Genomic DNA, 27,130 nt, shown 5'->3' with positions numbered 1-27,130 from the left:
CAGACGAGCCTTGGTATCTCCCGCTTGCTATATGCTTTATGAAGGGAGTGCAGTAGCAGAGGAGGCTGCCTGCACTGTACTTAGTACGGACATTGCGTTCATATATTTCAGGCACTCAGGAGTTTCGGTCATGTGACCAGCTCTTTGTCTGTTTTGCTAATCCAGCTCGTGACACGGTGCTGCCCAATCAGCGGCCCATTTACTGGATTGTGGTTTATATTAGGCAGGGGCCTGTCTTTGTCTGAATGTGTGTATGCTCATTCCACTAGGGGGGTGGTAGCATTCTGAATGTGTGTATGCTCATTCCACTAGGGGGGTGGTAGCATTCTGAATGTGTGTATGCTCATTCCACTAGGGGGGTGGTAGCATTCTGAATGTGTGTATGCTCATTCCACTAGGGGGGTGGTAGCATTCTGAATGTGTGTATGCTCATTCCACTAGGGGGGTGGTAGCATTCTGAATGTGTGTATGCTCATTCCACTAGGGGGGTGGTAGCATTCTGAATGTGTGTATGCTCATTCCACTAGGGGGGTGGTAGCATTCTGAATGTGTGTATGCTCATTCCACTAGGGGGGTGGTAGCATTCTGAATGTGTGTATGCTCATTCCACTAGGGGGGTGGTAGCATTCTGCGCATCCATTCTGCTTGCTGGCATAGTTTGTGGACAGCTAGCTAACCAGCTAACTCAACAATAAAGATGTGGTGTGGTGCTATGATGCCATATAAATATTACATATAGTTTCAGGCATGCTTGTTTCATACGCTAGTACAAGTATCTGGGTCTAATTTCCAGAAGACAGTGTTACATATTCCATGATATGTTTCTTATTCAACTTTACATGCCACCATGTCCTATGACAATGATGCGAGCAAGTGTCATTGACAAAAGTATCTCTCTCTCTCTCTCTCTCTCTCTCCCTCTCCCTCTCCCTCTCCCTCTCCCTCTCTCTCTCTCTCTCTCTCTCTCTCAGATGAATTGTCAAAAGTTATCTTGCAAGCAATGAAAATCGTATACATATATTGTATTGTATTGTGATTATACCATCATTTTGTTTTTAAGGATCTCTGTGAACATTTCCAGAAATGTTCTGAGTTTGAGCCAAAGTAAACTTGGAGACATGATTGGCAGCGGACATTGGATTGGTTTATGTGACTTTGCTATATTTTCCTTTCAGTCAGATTTGATGTGTCTTTACCTTGCCATTTGGTTGTGAGGTGGTGGATTCCAGATTCCTTGTAAAAAAAAAACCTGAACAACTAACTCACATACTTTATAGAAGCATCTCAGGGAATAATATAAAATACTGTAGAATTGTATGATATGACCCATTTTAGATCATTCTCAATGGTCTTATTAATTTAGCAGTTTTGCAGTGCTCTTTTATGTTGTCAAGTCTTCATTGATATAACAGGTGGGAGAAACATTTCCCTTTGTTTTGCAAGTCCTATCTAGAGGATAAACACTTGAGCATCTACCCAGAAAAGACTGAAATATGTTTATGAAATATGATCTAATATAACCTTTGATCATTTATATTTATATATGTATTATATGATTATATTTGATCATTTCTTAGGGTTCCTCTGGGAATGATGGTCCTCCTGGTGGTTTGGGAGAAAGAGTGAGTGATCGCACCTTTGGAAAGTTCTTCATACTGTTTTGATCTGTTTTGCTCATTATTATTTCTACTTAATTGTTGAATTATATTTAAAATTCTTTAGGTGAGAAACCTGATATTGTACCACCCTAAACTAAACTAAACGCTTTAAAATAGTGAATGGCTGATGACTATAATGACAATCTAGTTGTAATCAATTCTTTGAGTAGAAAAAAGGGTCATTCCACACCAACTCATCTAGAACCTCACAAGTCATGCCATGGATTTTCATTATTAAAAAATCTGTTTAATTAATGCAGCCGTAAAACTATTTTTTTTTCTTAAAAATGTTTAAAGTTGGTACCCCAGGGCAAAAACAGTAATTTCGCTCTGCTCTGTATCCATGGATATAGTTTACGTATATAAGTTATACGTATTCTCCCCCACGCCCTCAGTCACACCCACAGTGCCTTCAGAATGAAGGTGAGCTCATGAAAGAGGTGTGATTTAATTTAAAATAGAAGAAAATCGGGTCACACCCTTGTTTATTTTGGCTGTTGGGAAAACAGAATAACTTTGTGTCAATAAAATCCATAGAAAACAAAAATCAGACTTTGATTTTGAAAAAGAAAAGAACAGTATGACGAATAGCCTCAAATTAATGCTTTTGTTTCTATGTATCACATAAATTCAACAATCTAGTAAATCACACATTTGCTAGGCCTATTTAAAAAGACGTGTTGAGATTCATTCAAGAACTTGCCCTGTAGTTGCAAATGATTTACTACAGCATTCAGAAGTGTGTACTCAGAAGTGTGTTCCAGAATAAGAACAGAATACGTGTAAATGGTGTTTACATAAGAACACCCATATTTTGGGTTTGCTCTGCCCAAAGCGCATAACTGCCTTCATGGAGCACAAGACTTAAGTCAAAAGCAGAATAAGCATAGACTGAAATGTGCATAGCTGCACGCTTTTTAGCGCATAGGAGAATCACGCCCTTTGACATGGTGATTTGACATGGAATGACCCACATGACCCAAACTGAACTACATCAAACTCAGCATGGATAAATGTGGAATTGAAATTATACCTTTAATATTGATCTAATTTACTTTATGTGCTGTATCTTGTTATGTATATGTAGCTGTTTAAAATGACTCTTTCTTTTTCTTTAGGGTCTACAAGGTCCTCAAGGACCAGTGGGAGGGCCAGGTCCTAAGGGCCCAAGTGTAAGGCTGTTTTCACATCTGCTTCCTCTGCCCCCACTGGTTTCTTTTCACATTACATTATTTTGTTGCAATCCATCGTCCGTTTATGTCATCAACATGGAAGGAACATGCCGCTTTTATTCACCAATATCACTAGGCAAAAAATGGAAAGCCACAATCTATTTGTTTGTTTTTTTCTTCTTAATCTTTTCATTAATTTGAAAATTTTTCGCTTAGCCATTAATGATGTGAAGGAGGTTTTTGTGGAGACAGGTGGCAATGCAAGATGAATTTCTAGCTTTGCCTTTGCCTCCAAACTGAGGAACTAATTTCAAGATGCATACATCTGTCAGAGCATCCAAAAGGATTTCCTTCCTCAATACCATTGGAAATCATAATACACTGCCAATTAAGATGCACACATCTGTCAGAGCATCCAAAAGGATTTCATTCACCAATAATCAATAATACATTGGAAATCATAATACACTGCCAATCTGTTGTTGCTTCTGTTATTTCCATAGGGACCTGCTGGAAAAGATGGACTACCTGGTCACCCTGGACAGAGAGGAGAGACAGTAAGTAAAAACTCCAACTGTTTTAAAACAATCTTGAAATGCCATATGATGTTTAATGTAGACACAATGATCTCAATATCAATTATTGTATTATGGAGTTGTTACTTAAGATAATTTGCTCTTTTTTTCTGTAGGGCTTCCAAGGCAAAACTGGACCACCTGGGCCAGGCGGTGTCATTGGGCCCCAGGTAACTACAACAGAGAGTATCTATTGTTTATCAGAGAGGCTCATACATGTGTGAAACTGTTATCATGAAACCCCTACATGTTATGAATGGAAATTGAAACCAGTTTTCAGTGTGATCATGAACCTATATTCATAAACCTCCTTCAGGGCTCTACGGGAGAGACGGGGCCTGTGGGTGAAAGGGGACATCCGGGCTCTCCAGGACCTCCTGGTGAGCTAGGTCTTCCCGGAGCCGCTGGAAAGGAGGGTGGAAAGGTACAACATGTATAACTTAATTTTGTAAGTGAACTGGAATGTGTGGATTGCTGCATTTGCTCAGACAGATGGCTGGTGCCATGTTGTGGATGCCACTATCCATCGTCGACATAATACAGAAATAGATGTAGCGTTACCACTTACAAGAAGACTTGGTTTGGCAGAGAGGTGTTAAGTTTATCTTGTTAGACCACCTGTTTTTAACAGTTAGAAGATAAGGGCTGTATAATAGGGGAGTGGCCATCAGTGGAAATTGAACTGGGCAGTAAAATAACAGACCGATGACAACAAAAAAACACCACACAAGTCTTATGCAGATTTTAAGACAGATGCCGAGTTGACAAATTTTCTCCCTGAACAGGTAAACATTGGGCTTCAGCTGTTAGCTAACCTTAACTAATTTATCATGGCTACTAGTAGGATGGGCATTTTAAGAAATTTCAACATTCCAGAACTTGCATTCATACTCTGTGGTATGTGGGCAGCTGGGTTATCAAGGCCGCAGGTATTCGAATCACACAGCCGGTGAGGTGATCCCAAGTAGAGCTGGCTAAAGCTCTCATGCGAACACGCGCTAATGTACTGCAGTCGGTCACACTCTAGGAGCAATGGGCCACAGCTGTTTAGTACTTAACCTAACCCAACAAACAGTGGTGGCCATAGAGGTCATCATCCGAGCATCACGGTGGGTCTGGAGAGGTCGATCAGATCATTTGCCAAAAAGTGTCTAGGTCTCCCTAGGTGCCATACCAACATAGGGCTCTATGGAAAAGGCATCCTGGAACTTCCTGAGTGCTCCAAAGTAAGGCTGGAAATTATGCTGACAGAATGCCCATGACCCATGCATAGCCTAAACCGCCCCCACCCTGGCAACTGGAAGGAAGTGGCCCTCATCTGTGGCTACATAGCAGGCTAAATCAGCCCTAAAGCATCGGGACATCGTTGGCCATGTGCAGCAAAGGGAGTGGAGGCCTCGGTATTGTCCTGGTACAAGGCAACGCCATCTCAGCATCGAGGTCTTGCAGTCAAGGGGGTGCGCCGGCAAGAGCAGGCAATGAGGTGTGCAAAGGCCGTCTCTTAAGTGAAGCAAGGACAGTGGATGAGAAGGGTGGGAGATGAGAAGAGAAGGTTCTCTTGGAAGGAACTGTACACAATTCAAACCAGCCTCAATGTATGAGACGTCCTTCCATCTCCCAGGAACCTCGGTCAATGGTATGCATACAGGAGAGCCTGAATCCTCACAAAAGCCATTTGATTGCTAATGGTCTCAGCGATCTACTCTTACTGAGGCAAGGACAGAATACATGGACAGGAATATGGGTAACACAGTAAGATAATACAAAATAATGTAAGTAGTTCATATACGACACAACAGGAAAGCAGCAATATTAAGTTCCATCATTCACCAAAACATTTTCCATTATTGCTAAGGGTCTTTTGGAACTATTTATCATAATCTGCAAGTGGTTGTGATCACTGAGTTTAAGATATTTGATAAATTTTGTCATTCATCAGTGATGTGATTGGGAGAAAATGTACTTGATGATAAGAAATGATAACTAGCTAGATAATATTACCGTTAAAAAAGAGATTTTAGACACGTTTATTTGCAACACTATATAGGTGTATCCAAAGTAATGAACTGCTACCTAGTTAGCCATGTTGCTATAACTACTGACAACAATTTATGTAGCTTCCTAAGCTAGTGTTAGCTAGCTAGCTAGCTCGGTTAACCTACCTATTCAATTATTCATTCTATATCCAAGAGAGAGATTCATTGGTATCATACACAACCATAGACAGTAATAAAGTACACACCCTTTCAACACTATCTCTCTATTTTATCTCTCTCTATCTTTATATCCAACTTAATCTTTTTATTTCTTTGTATCTGAACTGTAAATCCTATTTCCTCATTATATCACTCTCTCTATCTCTCTCTCTCTATCTATCTACCTATCTATCTTTGTCCTTATCACCTTCCCAGTCTCACAATCCATACTGTCTCTTTCTTTCTCTGTCTCCTGTTCTCTCTGTCTTTCAATCAAGTCTTTACACTCCTCTCTCTCCTCTTCCTTTTTGCCTTTCTTCTGTATCCTGGGATACTGATGTACCTCTGAAATGAGATTAAGGAGGCAGAGAAGGCTTGCAGCATGGCATAATGCTCAAACTTATGCACATCAGCAAATTTAGCAAAAACAGAAAGGAATGGCTCTCCATTTCTAAGAGACATGTTCTGCCTGGCAAGGAGGGATAGCTTCACAGCTCACCTCAGATGCCTTTTCTCCTTCTACCCTTTTCTAGGGAAGGTCCGTGTTTTTGAGTTGGGTTCTGTTCAAGGTTTTATCCTGTTCAAATGGATTTTGTTTTCTTTTATCTCAGGGAGATCCAGGTCCTCAGGGAGGAGGTGGGAAAGTCGGACCCTCTGGACTGAAGGGATTCTCTGGGCAGAGGGGCCTCTCTGGGGCCGTGGTAAGATCAACTCACACAGATATCCTTAGCTAGCAAGTTATCTGAAAACACATACTTTGAATAGTCTTTCAACATTTTTTTTTACAATCAAATCAAATTCAATTCTAACTGCGTAGAATGCATTTAATTTATGCCAATTGGGCCAACCTCATTATCCTGTCATCAACATGTGCTAACACTCTGTGTTCAGAACTCGTTTTGTTGTATCATTTTTATAATGTTTGGTCTTGCTCAAACGATTTTTGGAAATCATCAATACATTTTTTTTTTTGTAGGGGATAGGTGGTCTGAAGGGAGGGGAAGGTCCACAAGGACCATCTGGCGTTTCTGTAAGTATTTCTAACAACAATTCTTGATGTTCAGTCTTCAATCCCTTGTAGCTCAAACCAGTGATTTGCAACTTATACTGGGTTATGCTGTGGCGGATCACGTATATGCAACTTTCAGAAGGGTGTTTGTGTTCATATATACGTTTTTTTTCTTCTTTCAAACCAGGGATTATCGGGAGAACGAGGGGCAGCAGGTCCAGGAGGGCCCATTGGCCTCTCAGGACGTACAGGCCCCCAAGGAGGTCCAGGTCCAGCTGGAGAAAAGGGCGGGCCGGTGAGTAGCACCTGCTCCCATGATTGTATGATAAGTGTTTTGCCTTTGCCTTACCTTTTTGCAGGACATGGTAAGCTCTAACAACTAATCAGCTGGTGAACTACTTAGGACAACTGCTCTGTCGCTGTAAGGAATGTTAAACCATGTATCATTATCTGCAAGTGGTTGTGATCAGTGAGTTTAAGATATTTGATAAATTATGTAATTTATCAGTGATGTTATTTGGAGAAAATGTACTTTATTTCAGCCAATGCAGCTAGCTATGTGTACTTACTGCCTGGTTGCTAGCTAGCTAGCTAAGGTAACATTTTAAATGGAGAAGTGTAATTTCTTTGAAATGATAACTAGCTAGATAATATTGTTAAATATGGTATGTTTTATTTTCATAAGGGTGAGAAAGGTCCTATGGGCCCTGCTGGTCGCGATGGAATACAGGGTCCAGTTGGTCTGCCAGGGCCTGCCGGTCCTCAAGGCCCACCTGGGGAAGATGGAGATAGGGTAACATTTCTTCTTTATTATTATCTGAAATAAATAATAAATAAATCATCATTAATCATGCATATTACGTTTTTTTGTTTCCTGTGCCAGGGAGAAGTTGGTGGACCAGGTCAAAAGGGAGGCAAGGGCTTAAAGGGAGAGCATGTGAGTGTTTTTATTTTACCCTTTTACACTGCAATACTACTGTGGGAAAAGTAAACAGGAGGAACATTTGTCACCAAAAAACAAGCAATTTTCAGTTGTAGTGTCTCCTACTGCTCTTTTTCTTCTAAACCTACAGATCATCCACAGAATGTCGTAGAGATCATACATGTAAAGTTTCGTGAGAATGAGACGATGGGTATGCAAGATACAAGATATCTACTGTACTGAGGCATTTTGATCAAAATTGGTTGCTTTATATAATCGCAAAAAAAAGTATTTGGGATGATGGGCCTGACATTTTTGAGGAGGTGTCAACAAAAATGGACATAATGTGCCTGAGTAATAGGTGGAATTTCCAACCCATCAGCCGAGTTTCGTGTGTCTGAGCCTTACGTTTTTTGTGGCACGAACACTTTTAGCGGAGAAAAAAATTATAGTAATCAGAACAAAAGCAATAGGATCCCTAAATATTAGAATAATAATAATTAACAGCAAAGTACAAAAGGAAATGTGACAATAATAATAATAATAATAATAATAATAATAATAATAATAATAATAATAAAGGGTGCAAAGTTAGCCTGCTGAACTCACATGACACAGTGGGTGCTGGACTATTGACCATAGAGAGGGGGGGGGGGGGGTAGAGTCTTCATTAGCTCTGCAGCGGGGTGCTAATGAGGAGGAGCCAACACACTGGCTCAGGAAGGAAGCAGAGCGCCAACACACTGGCTCAGGAAGGAAGCAGAGCGTTGTTAGTAGGCTACCTGCCCGAAGTTGGTAGGAATTGCATTTTCCCTTGAAGGCCGACTGACATCCAGAACCTTGATGCGCTGTGCACAGAGGTGTAAAAGAGTAGGAGATGGACAAAAGATTCTGCCTCACACTTCATTTTTTGAAACTTAGAACAGTTGTCATCGATTACGCTTTTAGGATAGGTTGGAGCCATGTCAATTCAATTCTATTTCATATTGTGTCATTGACAATGTATATTGTCTTAAATTACTATTCCGTGCCTAAGGCCTCCACCCATTAGCAAGCACAAGGTGACTGTGGCAAGAAAGTCTCCCTTTTAAGAAGAAACCTTGAGCAGAACCAAAGTCAGAAGGGGGGCTTGTCTGCTTGAGGCTTACAAGGTGAAAGAAAGATAAAAGGGTTAGCAGGGAGGTAAAAGGGTAGATAATGAATGAATGAATAAATACATCACTGATGGATACACATGTTAGCAGACAGGAAGTATCCGTACATCCATGCATACATGTAGAATTTCCAGTGGATATAGAAGAGGGAGACTGAGTAGACAGCATTTGAAAAATCACTCTACATTTACCACATAATACATACACAGTCATAATATACTCATAATGTTACCATTATAATTGTGATTTGTAACATAGAGCTTTACTTTGCTGTAAGTAGCATTAGAAGATGGACAGACTGTGGCCATAAAGGAATGCATATCGTCAGCAAAAACACTCAGATGTGTCTGTGGCATTTAAACAATTCTCAGTTGCCATGAAGGGACCTAGTAATTACCCAATATGTACAAAACCACCAGCACCTGGAGTTGAAACTTGATTTGCGAATGGAATGGATTGTCCGCTGTCATGGCTATCATAGTGCATTGGCTATCATAGTGCATTGAATTTGGAAATGCAAAATAATCTGATGGCATATTAAAGGTAATGAAGTGATGATCTGATGGTAGAGAGGATTTCTGGTAGAGCTGTTAGATCTCTGCCATGTGTTAACACATTAATGATATAGTCACAGCGATGTGTAGGGGTATTCACATTCTGAGAAAATGTAATCAAATTAATTTGATCAACATTTAAAAATCTTCTCACTGGCTATATTATATTATACAAGTACAAAGTAGGATTGTGGCAAAGCATGGACTGTTTTCTGCAGAGTAATTGGAGCCACTGGTTTGATGTGACCAATTTTGATTCTAAATAAATACATACATGTCCTCTTGTGTCCCACTTTTTCTAGGGTCCTCCTGGTGCTGCAGGTCTCCTTGGTGTACTTGGAGCGCCTGGTCCAGCTGTGAGTATGCAGTTTAAAAACTACAGTTATACAGTATGCTCGTAAGGTACTATTACTATTACAAGGGTAAGTAGTGTAATGGAATAAAAAAAATGATGGTGGCTAGATGCTAAATTTGGTTAGTAAACATCAATTTGATAAACAGATAAAGAGATACATTTAGGTAAACAATTAACAGTAGGTAATATGGCCACTTTATCAGTATCAGTATTAGCTTAATGATATGCTATCAAGTAGGAGAAAAGAAAAAGAAAAAACCTCCATTATTTAATACAACCTTTCCCTTTTACAATGTATCAGAAGGGCCAAGCATGAGATTTCAGGCACATATAGGCAATCTGGGCAGATGGAGCAAAAAGCAAGACTAATGGTACATCCAGGAGCCCATTATTTTGTCCTTCTATGTTCTGAAACATGAAATAATATGTTTTTGCTCAAGTCTCAGATTTATCTTTAAAATCTTGCTTTTAAGGTTGGTTGTTGGTTAACACAACCATAGTATGTCAAAATTCTCAGTTGCTGAGTACAGAGCCCTGGAGTGTCACATATTTGATTATCTCTGCATCATCAAAGCATCCTTTTGAGTGATGCCTTAAAGAATGCAAGGACAATTACCTTAAGTATTATACAAAGAGTATTGCTTACAGCAACATTCATTTTCATTCCAATTTTCCACAGTGAGTGTATGAGAACAGTGATTACTCACACACGACATGAACTCTCGACTGCTCGATTGCAATGAGTTACCACTCATATATTTCAGACACATGTGGTTTGGTGTGTTATGTCAAGTATGTTTGAAAGAATTTTCAGATGTAATTTGGGCAAAATATTTGGTAAATGCCTTATATGTAAATAATTCTGTTGTAGTCCAGTCTTCTCTTGTCATTTACTTTTGGAACATCATGAAGTATTCATCAAACATCTACTGGGCTGTCATGGAATTAAGGGCTATGGACATTTTTTTGGTGGGTTGTAAACAAATAGTAGATATCTGTGATATTTATTAGTGATCATGTGTCTTCCAGGGTAGTGATGGTGAATCTGGACCAAGGGGTCAGCAGGGCATGTTTGGCCAGAAAGGAGATGAAGGATCGCGAGGATTTCCAGGCCTTCCAGGCCCTGTTGGATTACAGGTGACAGGCTTCATTTACGTGTCATGACTGACATGACTAATTCATTATGGATGAGGAGATAGCTAGCTAACTAGGTGAGGGACTAGCAAACTGAAATGAACTTGGTGATTAGGCCAACATCAGTCAAGCTATAAGACATTGTATTCCAGTATACTACATGTTTGACCTTAGATGAAACCTCACAATAGTTTTGAGGTTAGTTACCTAGATAAAATTGTCAGACAACAAAACTTAAGATTTATGTGTCTATGTGTAGCTTAACAAACTGTAGCGAAAGGGAGAGCGTGGTCACCCCACCCGGACTCGAACCCGGGTCTACAGGGTGCCTGCGCTCTGACCGCCACACCAAAGAGCCCGGCTCGATGGCATGGCAGTCAGAGCACATACTCATCTGGAGGGACGATCGCATCGTCACACAAACTAACTACCTATCAAGCATGGCCTTGTCTTATCTTTAAATTACAACCTTAAATGAGAGTCCAAATTGGATTCCAAATTGATTGATCATGAATGAAAGAATAATGTATTTTGAAGCCGGATAATTTTTTCTGAAAAATTCAGTACTTGGAGAAAAGGCTATGTAAGGTATGCACCTTACCAAATGGATACTAGATAAAATCCCTTCAGTTTCCTGTTCAGAATTTCTTATCTTGTGATGTTCAAATAGAAATCATATATTTTGCAGGTATGTTTTGCTTATACAATATATCACCTTTAAAATACATTTTATAATAACAATAAATAGACAAATGTCTTCCACATATCAGTAAAACTGTATATTAAGTAAGGAATTCTACCAGTGCTCACCAAAACCCATTGAACTTCCACTAAAAGGATGAAAAGGTTTATGGGACCTGCAGGGACCTGCAATCAGTTTAACAGAACCTCATTTCACCTGCCACCTCAGCAACATTATGGTTACCCCACTGAACATTTTTGAAGCAGGTGTTTTGGAAGACATCTATGAAAAAAAAAAAAATTCTGTAAAGTATAGTGCTTTTTATAATCTGCCATGTTAAATATTTAGTTAACTATGTTTGATCAATGTACAATCACTGTAATCATTATAGGGTCTACCGGGGCCACCAGGAGAGAAGGGGGAGAATGGGGATGTTGGTCCAATGGTAAGGTTGTGGTGTAAGCCATTTCATTTCTTCGACAGTTTTGTTAAGTAGTGTACTCTAATATGTTGTTACTGTTCCTTCAGTTGTTCTTCTGTATTGCGCTTTTTTAATAGGGCCCTCCAGGTCCACATGGTCCAAGAGGTCCCCTGGGTCCTGGTGGAGCTGATGTATGTGTTACTGTTCATCTCAGGCATGTCATACCATTGTTATTTCGTTTTTGGCCGTTTACATTGGGTGTGCCTTATTAAGCCATGCGCCTTCACAGGGTGCACCTGGACTTCAAGGAGGTATCGGTCCAATGGGAGGCAATGGAGAGAAGGTGGGTGCTGCCATCTTTACTCGCAGTGTAATTCATATACAGGAAGTAAACTGATTTGCTTCCAATGAGAGACTATCAGCAACTGTCATGACTTACATTATTTGAATTTGGAATCTTCTGGAATCGTCTCTTCTTCTCATGTTTTTCAGTGTCATCAGGTTATGTCATGATGTATCATTATTTTGTACCTGGAACTGATTCTTTTAATGCTAATTCTTTTCCATTCTCTTCAGGGAGAGACTGGCGAAGCTGGAAACCCGGGACCCTCAGGAGAGACTGGAATAGGAGTATGTGGATGCTTATGAGTTTGGTCTAGAAAGTCCTCAAAATAGTGAGCCAAGCAAGGGATGATCATGACAGGGGATGTGATTGTTTGTCACCATACAATTATTTTGAGGAAGACGTAATTGTTACTGTTCAATTTAGACATTCGGTGATCAATTACTTGTTTCTGGTTACATCTGTATCCAGCTAGCTGGTGAGGAGAGCAGGCAAACCTTAGGCTACGTAAGCAATCCTATCAACGTCCACCTTAACTTCTGTTGCGAGCAGCATTAATGTACAGCAAATGTACAGGTCATTTTCATTGTCAAAATGGTATTGTCCCTGATTGTTGTGGAGGTATTTTATTGTTAAATGAAATTCAGAGATTTTAAAGTCTTGTTATGGGTTTGAAGCTTTTGAAGTAATTTTGTTGTGTTGAGCATTGAGGGACCATAGAATTGAAATAAAATGTAACAGCAATTTCTGATCTTTGCAGGGGCTAAGGGGTGATATAGGGGAGAAAGGAGAAGCCGGTACCCCAGGACCTGCTGGACCTCCAGGTTTGAGGGGTCCTCCGGGAGACGATGGCTCCAAAGGCAATATTGTATGTAAAACTCTCAACTCAAATAGCCCAATCTCCAATTATTCATCATGTGTGATCACTGAGAGCTATGTACGCTTCCATTCATTCAACACAGGGTCCTTCTGGCTTTCCTGGAGATTCAGGTCCCCCTGGCGAACCTGGTGTTGCTGTAAGTTTAAAATTAAACTTCAGCGTTTTTTTTTTTATTAACTATTGTGGTGTGGCACAGTAGGATATGATACAGTATGGTACATTCGGGACTAGTACCTATGTGGATTTCTATCTAAAGAAGTACCACTGAAGGTAGGTGGGGTCACCAATAGTTGAAATCTCACACAACTTGTTTACAAATAATAAAGCAGGAGTTGTAGGTTAACATATATTTTGCTAGGTAGGCTATACAACTATACATGGTATGTATGATTTAAACAGGCTGTTTAACCACTGTGCTGCATTTGTAATGAGCAGCCTACAAATAAACCAAACGTTTTACACTTTATGTTCATATAAGGTTCATTCTATAGTGGTGTGAGACAGTCAGATGGTATCGAGTCAGTGGACAAAGACAAAGTTTAAAAGCATATAACCTTATTTGTGATCTCCTAACCTGTAATGCGCTACATATGCCAAGTTGCTCAAAAATAATCTTTTCATAGGGACTTGATGGTTTGTCAGGAGACAAGGGAGATGACGGAGAAGCAGGCCAACCTGTGAGTTATCTTTAATGGTATTTGTAAGCTATCAGAAATGTTGCAGTATGCAGCCCCATGTCATATAAAGTATGGCAGTATTTTGCGTTTTAAGACAACTATTTGTTTACTGACTCAATGATGAATATATTGTTACAATGTATTATTAATCACTGGAGGAATAACTAAGAGATTTGATTTTTAGGGACCGTCTGGTCCATCGGGTGAAGCAGGACCCCCAGGGACTCCAGGTAAAAGGGTAAGTACATAAACTTTGTGTCAGAGTAGACCAATTCATACTTCCAAAAGAATTATAGGAAGCCTTAAGCTTTACTAACAAAAAGACTACAAAAACAGTTTGTAGAAATTCTGTCAGCTGTCAGCTATCACTTGAAACTCTGAAATTGTCAGGGTCGATCACTAACCACTGCCGCCACGCCCCCTCCCCTCGCGCACATATTCCGCGTTTACATAAAGTTCTGCAGCCGTAATACTATTTAAAAAAAATATACACATTTCCTTCGGAGGGGCAACTTCAGTCGAGAAGGGCAAACGGGCAGTTGCCCGAGCAACCTTAGCACCCTCCTGTGCACGTCCCTGGTCACAACTGTACCACGGTGGCTACTCATAATGATGCATCAGCCTTAATTAAGTATGTCACAACTGTACCACAGCGGTTACACATAATGATGGATCAGTCTCAACTCAGTTTGTCACAACTGTACCACGGCGGCTTCACATAATCATGCATCAGCCTTAATTCAGTATGTCACAGCGGTACCACGGTGGCTACTCACAAAAAAAGGTTCTATAATTTATCCAAAGTTTTCACAGATACCGCTTGATGAAATGCATTCCCAATAAAGGGCATTTTTTTGGTCTATGTAGGTCCACAAATGGATAAAGGATTGTGGTTTACTAGGATAGATTTTAGGGGTGGGAAGAAAATCGATTCTTCGATTTCTCTCGATTCTCTCTAGAACGATTCTGGCTCGATTCAGAAAAGTTCAAAAATCGATTTTCTAATAAAAAAAACATAATTAAAAAAAATGTTTTTTTTTTTTTTTTTTTTTTTTTACACATTCATTTTGTGTTGAAATCTCATGGGTTTTTGTATTAATTCAGTTGACTTTTTAAATGTAAGTATTTTGTGGTAATTTTAAACTTTAATTCAATACATTACAAAATGTATTTTTATTTATTCATTGTAAACAATCTCTCATGCCCCACACTTTTGAAATCACTGGGGAAAAAGGGTATATAAAGCTTTGAAAATTCCTAGAACTTCCTACACCTGGTTTCCTAGAATAGAAAAACACAACCAACATGCCGCTGTTCTACCAAATTAATGAACCGGGCAAACGGGCCAATTGACCAATAGGCTAGCTACAACACTGAGAGGGTGCTGCAGCCCATTGACTGAAATGGGAGAAAGTTCAGGTATCAGGAAAAGTAGCTTCTACGAAACAATTCAGATGAAAGCAGCATCAAGCCGTGTCTGGTGTTTGCTAGAAGCCATTTGAGAAAACATCTTTTGGATTTTCTGGTTTGTCTAGAATCTATTCTGACTAAATTCTATCTATTTTGAACTGTTGAGCTTTGGAGTTTGGAGTAGAAGAGTCTTTTTTGTGTGGAAAGTTGATTAATTGACATTGTTTTGCTCCACAGGGGCCTGCCGGGCCTGCGGGGAAACAAGGAAAGCAAGGAGAGAAGGGATCAAAGGTATTGTATGGAAGTTCATGATTTTGTTTTCCCCCAGAACATATCTAGATAATTAATAACGGTTCGTTTTCTGTATTCCCTGTGGTTTTAAAATGTGTATGCTTATCCCTTCTGGAAGTAAATCTGACTTTTACACCTTTACACTGTAGACTTATTAGTCTTAGTTTGAAATCAAACTGTATTCATTAGAGATCCCAAGAAACTCTTTATTAAAGGCATATTGACAACAATACTTTTACATTTACATTTATTCATTTAGCAGACGCTTTTATCCAAAGCGACTTACATATGTGCGACTTACAATGTATACACATTTTACATTTACACTGATGGCACACTGCACATCAGGAGCAATTAGGGGTTCAGTGTCTTTCTCAAGGACGCTTCAAAAGGGAATCGAACTAGCAACCTTCTGATTACTAAACGACTTATCTACCTCCTGTACCACTGTCGCCCCAATACTGGTGGGAAATGGCGCCCTAAGGGTTAAAGTAACATATTAAGTAACATAAAAGTCTGATTTAGCTGCCCTTATTTGGAAACGTTTTCATTTTGGTAACATTTTACTTTCGGAACAAATGTCAGCCATTAACACATAACGAATTGGTATTCCTAGCTGCAAACTTTACTTTACTGTTCTATAGTCGAAACGCACATCGGCCCAAAAGTGGCCCGGATCCCCATAACAGATCTGCAGCAGATACGGACCAGCACTGGTCCAGCTCTGTTTCAGTATGGTCCTCGCGTTCCAAATGTGGCACGGATTCGCTTACCAGATATCAGCCAGCTCTAACGGCTTCATGGGCAGCATTTTAAATAATTTACTATGCTGGTCAAGTAATAATGTTACATTTCCGCAATAGCTCAATTTGTAGGCAAATGTAGATAGCTAAAACCAAACACAGTAGAAAACTTCACACAGAAATTGTTCAGTCATTATTTTTTATTTTATAAAATAACCTGGCTGTGAAAGGAGACCACTTTCCATCTTTAATTTGAGAGGAAATTACACTGTTCCAATTGATATTCAGTCATCTCAAAGGTTGATCTGTAAAGTCGAAGACAAAGTAAACGTCAGTTTATATGTATTCATGTTTGAAACTATCTAACAGTTAGAATTGATTCTTGTCAAATTAACCTGTTAGCGCCAACATCGTACCGTTAGCATACTTCTCGTCAAAATAGTTATGACTATCAGTTATCTTGCCCATACGTTAAACTAGAATAAACGTTAGTCAATTGTTACTGTATGGACAACATAAGAGAGCTAGCAACATTTACTTGTAAGAGTTACGGGAAAGTTCTCAATTATTCTGTAACTTCACAAAAGGTAAAAGGTAAAAAGCAGATACAAACCTTCATTTTGCCGAGCAGTAATGTTCTTTTCCCGTACATGCTGTCGGTAGACGATGGGTGGTAAGCAGACGATCAGTGGTTCAGTTACCTGACTGGTCTTAACCAATTAGCGACCAGAATTATTTCCTGTTACCACCCATTGTCTGCTTACCACCCATCGTCTACCGTCACATGCTTCAGGCTGCCTCCGAGAGAGAATAGGTGGATTATTTTTACCAGTCAGGTTTACCAGTCAGTGCAGGTGAAAAAAAGTTATCCGACTGAGATAGCTGGTGCCTGGCCGTGGCCCGTATGATCGTAACACACAAATACAATTACTACTCCTGCTGCTGGGTTATGCAAAACGACTAAGTACAGTTACTAAGTACAATAACTTAACAAAATGATGCTATAGCTTTATTTCAGCCTTTACGTAGACAAAAGTGGCCAGTATTGTACAGCACACCTAGCCTGACGATGTCATACTCATAATTCTAGTCAGAATATGAGTCTGATACCGCTCCGTTGGGCTGTGATTATGGGGCGTGTTTCAACCGAACCAGGAAAAAAAATGCCTCTTCGCTCAATTGGATATATCTAGAACCAATCAGAGCAACGTAGTATGACCATAACGTAGACCATGGGGCCAGCTGATACATTAAACTTTTACCGGATCCCGTAGGAAGGACGGCAAAAGCATCTTTTCGATCGACAAATGCCTTGATCGCGTTTCTCTGTTCCTCTTTCAAAATGAATGTGCTGTCAATGTCTTCTAAAACAGACTCAAATTTCCACATTTCAGCTCTCCAACGGCAGCCATGTTTGTTGAAAACGAATTCACCCCAAAAGCTCTTTGGTGACGTGGTTGATTACGTTAGGTTTGATCATCTGTCCATCATCGTATAAAGCCCGCCCTGACAATTTGATTGGTCTATCTATCTCCTCACAGATTTTTGTCCCCAACGGAGCGACACCAGACCGAACTTCCCGACCAAAAATGTTGTGGGCGTGGCTAAGTTCGTCTGGCATCCAGGCTACAGCACACCCCCACCATTTTTAAATTTGTTTCATTCCAATTATTTTGACCACTATCAGCTCAGATCTGTATTACATGTTCGGGCCAAATTTCCTTGTGGAGTTTGAGAGGCATTGATTAAAAATTTCAGTTGGGTTGGTGTCTTGTTGCAAATGGGGCATTGATTCTAGTGTTGTCTCAAATGGGGCATTGATTCTATTGTTGTCTCGAAGATGGACATCCTTTTGCCTGCATAATTGTCTGTCTCCTCCATGGCAAAGTGGTCGCTGATAGAAGGTTGAAGCTGCAAGTGATGAATGAATTGACACAACTAGAAATAGCCTATGGAATATGGGAAAAAGTCAGTTCAGTTAAGTAAATCTTGCACTAGTTTGTATGATGAGGAGTCATGTGGACTTTTAAAAACTCTAGTTTCTGAAGAACCCATCTCTGTTTGGGAGTGAGGGGGATCAGACCACTATTCTTGGAATGTTGCCAAATACGATATTTTCATTGGCTGTTTTAATGTCACAACAGCAAACATGACTACTATAGAACAGACCGCTAATGAAAAAATTAAACATGTTTGGCTGAAGCAACAATGGAGAGAATCGCAAAAGATTCAAATCTGTCACCCAAACACACAACGATCCCTGCTGCGACTAAACATTTTGACTATGATCATCACCAACGTTCCATCGTTTCAAAATCGTTCTTAAAAATCAGGTCTGTTCGCAGCTTTAGCTAGGTGTTGGCTGACACTTACTGCTGGTAAAACCACACAAATTAAATACATTCATTTTTGTCTTTTAAGGGTGAAGCTGGTCCTGAGGGACATATTGGAAAAATTGGTCCGGTTGGTGCCCAGGGTCCATCTGGAAAGCCTGGTTCAGAGGGCCTTCGTGGTATCCCTGGCTCTGTGGTAAGCAAACGGGCTGTTTTCACCAGTTTAACCGGAATTCACGTAGATGTTGTGTTTAATGAAAGTGTGCCGTTTCCAGGGTGAACAAGGACTCCCTGGTACTTCTGGTAAAGATGGGCCCCCAGGACCTATGGTAAGAGGTTACTGTCTTAAAGATTAAATTGTAAGAATTGTTTCAAGTTGTTTAATACCTCTTAGTCACATTTCATACTTATTTCTATCCTTTCTTTCCATCCAGGGCCCACCTGGTCTCCTTGGTTTGCGGGGTGACCCAGGTTTGAAAGGAGAAAAGGTAAAATATTTATTTAAGCATCAATGCAAAGCATTGACAAATATTGTAATGTCTGTGTGTCCTGTATGGTTCATATCATACCACATTACATTTTAAAGTCAAAGTTAGCAGTACTTTTAAAAACACACCTTATTTTCATACGATATTGATCATTAAAACCTATTCATTTTTTTTAAGCCATAGTAGCATTCCAAATTTTTATTTTTTTATTTTTAAATTAAGATGACCTGTAATTAATTAATTAATCATGCTTATACATTTCCATGGCAGTGGGAGTTTAGTGATTGGAGTCTTGTTCGGCTTTAAATTGAAACTTAAATAAAAAAAATGTTTTGTTTTTCATTTTCATTTTCATTTTTGCTTATAGACAAACATGGCTTGGGGAGGGATCCCTTTTTCACCCCTTTAAGGCCTGTCGTGAATGGATATTAGCCAGAAATGTGCTACATTATTAGCAATGATTAGCAATGAGTACAAAAACCCATAACCACTGACTACAGTGGACAGAGCCCAAAGCCTTATTTAATGTTACAGACCACTAGCTTTTTATGTAGGAGAGACACAGGATCAGAGCATAGATAGTGAGTAAGATACGTGTTATCTATTTCTATCAGCAAACATTAACGAACGTAGCCTTAACTTCACGTTGTTTCAGTCCAAGGAGTATGTTCTTGAAAAGTGAATTTGTTACCATATCACTAACAATCAGACTTTGATACCAACCTACTAGCCCAACAATGCAGCTGTAATGTGTCAAAGCATCAAGAGGGAACTCTTAACGATGCAGTCTGCAATTGTAATCCAGCACATTTTTGTCAGATTCAGCCAAATGCTCTTCACAGTCCTCTAGCTGTCGATTCTGTGTGTGCGATTTTGTGTTCGTACTCAGTTCCAGCTCTGTAAATGGGAAACTAATAAAGTGGCTTGTACTGGGCCATACACAATAAAATGGGCAGGGCCATACAAACTTCCAGCCCATCAACATGTTGTGTCAGAAGCACAGAAGGGGATGGGTGTAATGTGATTGCCTGTTGAGCTTAAATGACAACCTTTTGCAGACTGTACCTTTAATTGAGGGATAGGGTGTAATACAGCCACAAACTGGGCAAACTCTGTGGCTGTTGACAATTCATACTATTAGTACAGACTCCTGGTTGTTTGTTTGTCATTTCAGTCATATTTCTTCTATGTACAGTATAGTAATCTATATTAACCTGTACCAAGTCTCACAATAAAATCTGACACTGAATTATTTCTTGCCCCAGGGTCATCCAGGTCTGATTGGGTTGATTGGTCCACCAGGAGAGCACGGTGAGAAGGGAGACCGTGGGTTACCTGGTCCACAAGGAGCAGGTGGAGGAAAGGGAGAGACTGTAAGTTACTATAGCAACACCACAAGAAACAGACAACCTATCGCAATTGTAAGATAATCTTCTAAGGAATACTCAGTACAGTACCTGTACTGCAAGTTCCAATAATTAGGGTGTGCTGACACCCCTTTTTACTGATCGCGGTCAAGTACTGAGCACTCCATTTTGAGTATTAACCAATACAGAGTACCAATACAAATACTTTTAATTACATTTACACTTCATTTCACCACCACCATGTTCAACAAAATGAGTAGAATTTAGAAATCTACTGTTAGCAGTATCTGGCTCAAATTAAGCACTACCAAAGCCCTGTATTTTTCCACTAATGTCCCAACTCTACCTCAGGTTATCACACAGATAGCAAAAATGGTATAACTAACATAGTTCATCCTCAGTGAATCTGGGGCAACTGAAGTTTTTTACACAAACTACAAATGTATTGATTGATGTGTTTCACAGGGTCTTGGTGGAGGTTTTGGTCCTCTTGGCCCCCCTGGTCCCCCTGGTATTCCTGTAAGTTGTTTCCTGTTCCAACATTGCAGATACAGTAATGTTGTGAAGGCAGTCACATAAACACAAACATGAGACCATGCTGCATTATGAATTAAGTTACAATTAAATTCAAGTACATAAAGTGCAGTGTTTTGTGTTAGTTACTGTGTAAGTACATGTTTTGAAAGAGTAATTGTTTATTTATACATGCACATTTTTTTATGTAAAGCAGCATTATATTATCATTCATGGAGCCTTGATATTAACTTTCAAATGAAGACTCAACGGTTTCTTTTTTTTTAGGGACCGTTGGGATCGAAGGGATCGAAGGGATCAGCCGTAAGTGACACAGTTCAATTTTATTCAATACAATTTCATTTTATTTTATGTTTAGTATATTCTACTGTATATTTATTTTGTATATTTAGTATAGTTAGTATATTTAGCATATTTTTAGTTTTCTACTTTAGTATAGGTTTATTATATGTTTATTATATGTTTAGTTTATGTTCAGAGTATTTATATGTTAAGTTATGTTAGGTTGTTGTGCGGTGTCTTGTCACAAGAATTTCAGTGCCCAGTCTGACTCTGTGTTGATCTGTGCATCTGACAATAAAAATACTTGAACTTGAACTTTTAATGAAATACAGTTGCTATGAGGACCAACCTATCTCTCTGAAGGGATGATATCACACTGCTTCTTTTCAGGGTTCCGGTGGCCAGAAGGGAGAGCCAGGCATGATTGGACCCCCAGGTCCTCCTGTAAGAAACACTTTTTTTCTAACGTTTCTAATGCAAATAGGTTGTGGGGATAAGCTTTAATTTACCAACCCGCATGTTCAATTTTACCATAAACTTGTCTATATCACTGGAAACCGTGTGATGATTGCTTCTAATGTTAGGTGTCTTTTGATAACAGGGTCCTGCTGCAGATGTCATCCAGCCCCTACCCATACAATCTGCAGGAAAATCAAGAAGATCCTCTGATATTCAGGGGGATGAAGAGGCTGCAGGCATGGCGGACTACGGTCTAGAGGGGCAGGAGGGCTTGGAGAATGTATTTGAATCCCTAAAGAACCTCAAACAGAATGTCGAGAACATTAAATTTCCTTTGGGCACCCAGGACCACCCAGGAAGGACCTGTAAAGACTTGCATCTTAGCCAGCCAGACTTTCCTGATGGTATGATCTTGAAGAAAAAAAAAAAAAAACATTGTCAGAATTTTCAACAAGCTGTAGTCTAGTACAGCCAGCTGTATATTAGAGTGTGCGTATGGTGACAAAAATAGGTGAATTTTGCCTAAATGTCGGGTACTTGTCGGCATACTATTTAGCATGAAGCAATAATGATGGTACCATAACTATAACCATAATTATGAATTGCAGAATAGATTTCAATGACAATGTTTAAGCCTGGCTTATGGGCAAACTGTTAAGGAATAATGTTTGAATGAATGTAGTTCATGTATTCAATACTGCCTGCCCGTGTATGTGTACCAAGTGTAATCAGAAATAGTAAGAATAGTTCCTCATCCAGTACCAATGGTACCAGAAGGGTTTAGGAGAGAGGGGAGAGTTATAAACCATTTAAGTAACTTAGTAACCAAAATTGGATGTTTGTTTTTTAACTATCACAACACAAGCAAGTTCCATTTTACAGTTAGATATTCCTTGTATGGATCTTAATATAAAACATTTAGTTCTTTGGCCTTTAGTTCATCTATTTTATTATTTTATTAACTGATTATTTCAATAACATAATATAGAGTGCAACATCAGTCTTGTTTTGTAAACTAAACCTTCCAATAACCCCTTGCTGTGATGACCTTTTTCTGTATATAGGTGAATATTGGATTGATCCAAATATGGGATGCACAGGAGATTCCTTCAAAGTCTACTGTAACTTCACAGCAGGTGGTGAAACTTGCGTCAGTCCTGACAGGAAGTCCACAGGGGTAAGTGTAATTGTATTACAGTTTGCGTATAAGAAATAAATTAGTGATCTCCTGCGGCCATTTGAAGCATGTTTTTAAGAGCTACAAGTACTGGTATGTAGGTATGTATGTATGTCTATGTAAAACTATGTCGATAGTGGCACTTATTTACATTGCAGGAAAATGCCAGCACATAGTATGGGGTAGAATAAGTGTATGGCAGTGGAGTGGGGTGAGTAGGCATAGACTGAGGGTTTCTACAAGTAGATTGGGTGGAGAGACTACAGCAGCATCCCACAGCAAAGAAAGTCTAGACTAGGAGGGGAAGAAAGTGAGTGGCTGGCTGGTAGTTCGGCTGCCAATATGCATAAATGTACTTAGTGGATATGGTGATGAGGAACAGTGTTTCCACATCCATCAACATTTTCTATACTATAAGAGAGAAGATATGGTTGGTAAACATCAATTTGATAAACAGATAAGGAGATGCATTTAGGTAAGCAATTAACAGTAGGTAATATGGCCACTTTATCAGTATCAGTATTAGCATTAGCAATATGATATAGAAGGAGAGGGAGAGAGAGAGAGTCTACCTGGCAAGGTGCATGGCAATTTTATTTATGTTTAGTTTTGATGAGTTATGTTTAGTTAAGGTTGGCTGACATGTTGCATGCGGATTTTAGTTAGGATGGCAAAGGTGGCAGGATACACAACAGTACCCAACTGGCGGGCGACAGCCACAACACACATTAAGGCACTCCTTCATGGTACAACATACGCCGTGTGTAGCCTAGTTTTATTGACATTGGGAATATTATACGTGTTCAGTTGTGATGAGATATGTTTAGTTATGTTGGCTGACTTGGTGCATGGGGAATTTTAGATATACAAGCATAGTAAGGATGGCAGGATACAATAGCAGTGCACAACTGGCTGTTGACAGCCATAACACGCGCCGTATGCTGTACCTGAGATCCGTAAAGGCACTCCTTCACGGTACAACATGTGCTGTCTGTAGTCCACTCCGGCTAAACACAACAACATGGCCAGCAAGAAGAAGTGAAGAATGTTGCGACAGGTGACAGGTTTTGATGCATTATTCATGATTATGGGACGCACTAAAGAGGAATGTCTTTGTCTCATTAAGGTCTAGAAAAACCAGTATTGAAGTGCACCCATGATCAGATGCGATAAGTAGGTAATTCAGAACTTTGACTAAGGCCGTTTCAGTGCTGTGATAGGCTCTTAAGCCAAATTGGAAGTCGTCTTCGATACTGTTTTTATGTAGAAAGGAAGAAAGTTGCTTTGCTATTACTTTTTCAAGTAATTTTGACAAGAAAGGGAGGTTAGATATGGGCGTATAGTTAGCCAGATTATCAGGTTAGGTTAGTTTTGTGGGGATAGGGTCTAGTGGGCACTTTGATGATTTAGAGTGAGTTCAAGGAGGTCAATGGGTGTGAAAGATTCTAGGAGCGCCCCAGGTTGTCACAGTGTAACAGAGGTCATCATAGTGCATCCTGGAAAGGCTATAGGGTCATGGAGGGGAAGGACACTGAATTTCTTCTCTTATTGTTATAATTTTGTTATTGAAAAAGGTCAAGAAATCGTTACTGCTTCAGGTTAGAGGAACCGAATGTGCGATTGTATTGTTTTTTTGTTAGTAAGGGAAATAAGAATAAAAACAACCCAAGGTTTTTCTTTAGCACCATTTCTAGACTAACATCACAGAGTTACTAAAGGCTTTTTTAAATGAGACAAATCCATAGTAATCCAGAATGCTGACATGAGGGGGGTTTGCTGGTTGAACATCCTGTGATCCTAGTTTTGTATACTCTCCCCTAGGAATACAGGGACACATCACCTATTGTTGCAGCTATTGGATTTCTAACAGAGAAGATCTCTGCATTTGTTGATTATTATTTCCTCCAGTCATCCCTACCATTGTATCCGAGGGACACAATGGACTTCATTCATGTCATCCAAACTTCCCAACTCCCCGACACACCATACCTTTTAGTAACTTTGGTCGTACGTGTGTGTGTGTGTGCAGTCTCTTAACACTAATGTAACATTCGGCATTGGCCTCAAGACAGCAGAATTCTGTCTAATCCAACACACACACACAAGGTTCCTGGCACACTAATCCAGTTGTTTAAACCTGTGCTTTCTATGTGCTAACTATTTTCTTTTTGGATTGGATTTTTACTTCCAAGTGTCTGGAGTTAGTATGGGTTCCAAGTGTCTGGAGTTATTATGGGTTAGAGGTGTTAGAGGTGAAACAATTTGTTTCTCTTTTGTACATCCGTCATTCCATTAATTTGTGAATTAACTTGGCGAGTTGTTGAATGCAAGTGTGATATGGTGAAATAACTGTATCTTCATAGATGCGCAAATTGCATAATTTTAATTGACATTTTAAGGAACACAGCACAATTAGGAATTCAACACAGCTGTGGTATAAGGTATATATGCACAAGGGTATGTTAAATATGCATTATATATATGTGTGTGTGATGTTCATTAATGTCCCATGTGAATGTTTCTGTTTCTGAAACAGGCTAGAATTTCTTCATGGCCAAAAGAATCTCCAGGGTCATGGTTCAGCGAATTTAAGCGTGGAAAAATTGTAAGCATATGTGAATTGAACGTGATGAACATGTAGTGTTACAGGTGTGAAAATGCCTATCGTCTTTTCAATGGTATTTTTTATTTGAGCTGCGCCCAATGGGTGGGTGGCAGAAAAACCTGCTGATTGAATTCATCATTAAATTATTATGAAATTACTAGACATTACTATTTACGTTAATATTAGTGACAGTCTCAAACATGCCCAGAAATCTTGAATATTTACAAGTATACTTATAAAGTACACTTAAGTATACTTTGATGCATACTGGAAATATAAAGCATCTAATTTCTGTCCTTTCACATTCCCTAGCTGTCCTATGTGGATGTGATGGAGAACCCCATAAACACGGTTCAGATGACATTCCTAAAACTTCTCAGTGCATCTGCCCGACAGAACTTTACTTACATGTGCCATCAGTCAGTCGCATGGTATGATGCTAAAACTGATAGCTATGACAAGGCTCTCCGCTTCCTTGGCTCCAATGATGAAGAGATGTCCTATGACAACAACCCCTTCATCAAGACCCTCTCAGATGGCTGCTCGGTAATCTTACATAAGACATACACCTTACAATACGACATCCCTACTGACACCAAACAATATGACATCCATACTGACACCAAACAATACGACATCCATACTGACACCAAACAATATGACATCGATACTACAGTATCACATGACCTTAACTTACCAAACCTTACCTGTGCTATTGGAAGATATTGATGCACAACATTTCTCTTTCAGCTGAGACAAGGCTTCTCCAAGACGGTAATGGAGATCAACACCCCACGAATTGACCAACTACCAATTATCGACATCATGCTGAATGACTTTGGGGATGCTAACCAGCGATTTGGGTTTGAAGTGGGGCCTGTCTGTTTCTTTGGCTAAAGAGTATCATGTCATTCTCACAATGCTGTACAGGAAGACAAACCACTGCCACCTTGACCACATGTATGGCTTGTCTTGAGGAAACCGGTGGAGAGAGTGTGCTGATGTATTATTTTTATTGTTTTTATTATTTTTATAATTTTTTTTTTATTGTAGTTTTTTATGTGGGAAGTTCATTGCCCTTGTAGGGCAACTTAAAGAAAGGGTGATGGAGGACCATCATTTCAAAGAGCAACGGACAATTGATACACATCGGAAACCCTCAAAATCCCTTCACTTTTGTTCTCAAGCCTTTCTCCCTAATTTTTTTGGTAGGTAATCTATGTGTAGAAGGTGCTATTGAATGTGCTTTTGACAAATGTGTTTTTTTTTTTTTTTTTTTTGCAATACTGTTTTGTGAAGGAGATTTTAGACTGCATGGTTTTTGTTTTGACATATATTTGTCATATGGATGTTTGTAATAGCCATGGAAAAACCATTTTCCATTGGCCCAAAGCCAATTAATCTCTTTTTACAAAAAGTCTTTTGTAAATATTGGATACATTCGGCTAGAAATTAATTCATATATGTAGGATTGGCCATAATTAATCTACAAAGTTATTTGTTAATCATGATCTATGTCATCTGATGACATAGAAAATGAAATATTTTGTGATGAAAAGTGCATAATTATTAAAATGTGATTGTGAACAATGCCATAATGACTTTTAAATGAATGGAATGGATAGAGTAGTAAGCGTTGAACTATCAGATTTGATGTTACTGAGCACTGGAGTCTCACCTCTAGCCAACCAGGGCTTTAAATGTTTTCAC

General features: G+C 39.4%; 1 protein-coding gene across 1 annotated transcript in view; it reads left to right on the top strand.

The window, feature by feature from the left end:
- The window catches only part of LOC122129116 (collagen alpha-1(XI) chain-like), a 57,479-nt gene extending 30,472 nt beyond the window's left edge, over positions 1–27,007 (top strand). The window contains exons 31-63 of the mRNA XM_042704158.1: positions 1,578–1,622; positions 2,777–2,830; positions 3,334–3,387; positions 3,522–3,575; positions 3,722–3,829; positions 6,212–6,301; positions 6,577–6,630; positions 6,797–6,904; positions 7,295–7,402; positions 7,493–7,546; positions 9,542–9,595; positions 10,624–10,731; positions 11,802–11,855; positions 11,969–12,022; positions 12,121–12,174; positions 12,408–12,461; positions 12,935–13,042; positions 13,137–13,190; positions 13,678–13,731; positions 13,916–13,969; positions 15,379–15,432; positions 18,597–18,704; positions 18,784–18,837; positions 18,943–18,996; positions 20,262–20,369; positions 20,829–20,882; positions 21,165–21,200; positions 21,570–21,623; positions 21,781–22,042; positions 22,703–22,815; positions 25,352–25,420; positions 25,733–25,966; positions 26,171–27,007. Coding sequence (XP_042560092.1) covers positions 1,578–1,622; positions 2,777–2,830; positions 3,334–3,387; positions 3,522–3,575; positions 3,722–3,829; positions 6,212–6,301; positions 6,577–6,630; positions 6,797–6,904; positions 7,295–7,402; positions 7,493–7,546; positions 9,542–9,595; positions 10,624–10,731; positions 11,802–11,855; positions 11,969–12,022; positions 12,121–12,174; positions 12,408–12,461; positions 12,935–13,042; positions 13,137–13,190; positions 13,678–13,731; positions 13,916–13,969; positions 15,379–15,432; positions 18,597–18,704; positions 18,784–18,837; positions 18,943–18,996; positions 20,262–20,369; positions 20,829–20,882; positions 21,165–21,200; positions 21,570–21,623; positions 21,781–22,042; positions 22,703–22,815; positions 25,352–25,420; positions 25,733–25,966; positions 26,171–26,317 — 2,724 coding nt within the window. The 3' untranslated portion in view covers positions 26,318–27,007. The remainder of the gene's footprint in view (positions 1–1,577; positions 1,623–2,776; positions 2,831–3,333; positions 3,388–3,521; positions 3,576–3,721; positions 3,830–6,211; positions 6,302–6,576; positions 6,631–6,796; positions 6,905–7,294; positions 7,403–7,492; positions 7,547–9,541; positions 9,596–10,623; positions 10,732–11,801; positions 11,856–11,968; positions 12,023–12,120; positions 12,175–12,407; positions 12,462–12,934; positions 13,043–13,136; positions 13,191–13,677; positions 13,732–13,915; positions 13,970–15,378; positions 15,433–18,596; positions 18,705–18,783; positions 18,838–18,942; positions 18,997–20,261; positions 20,370–20,828; positions 20,883–21,164; positions 21,201–21,569; positions 21,624–21,780; positions 22,043–22,702; positions 22,816–25,351; positions 25,421–25,732; positions 25,967–26,170) is intronic.
- The last annotated feature ends 123 nt before the right edge of the window (positions 27,008–27,130 follow it).

This window comes from Clupea harengus, unplaced genomic scaffold (assembly GCF_900700415.2).
Source record: "Clupea harengus unplaced genomic scaffold, Ch_v2.0.2, whole genome shotgun sequence".
NCBI lineage: Eukaryota > Metazoa > Chordata > Actinopteri > Clupeiformes > Clupeidae > Clupea > Clupea harengus.
This window is presented reverse-complemented; position numbering and strand designations above follow the sequence as displayed.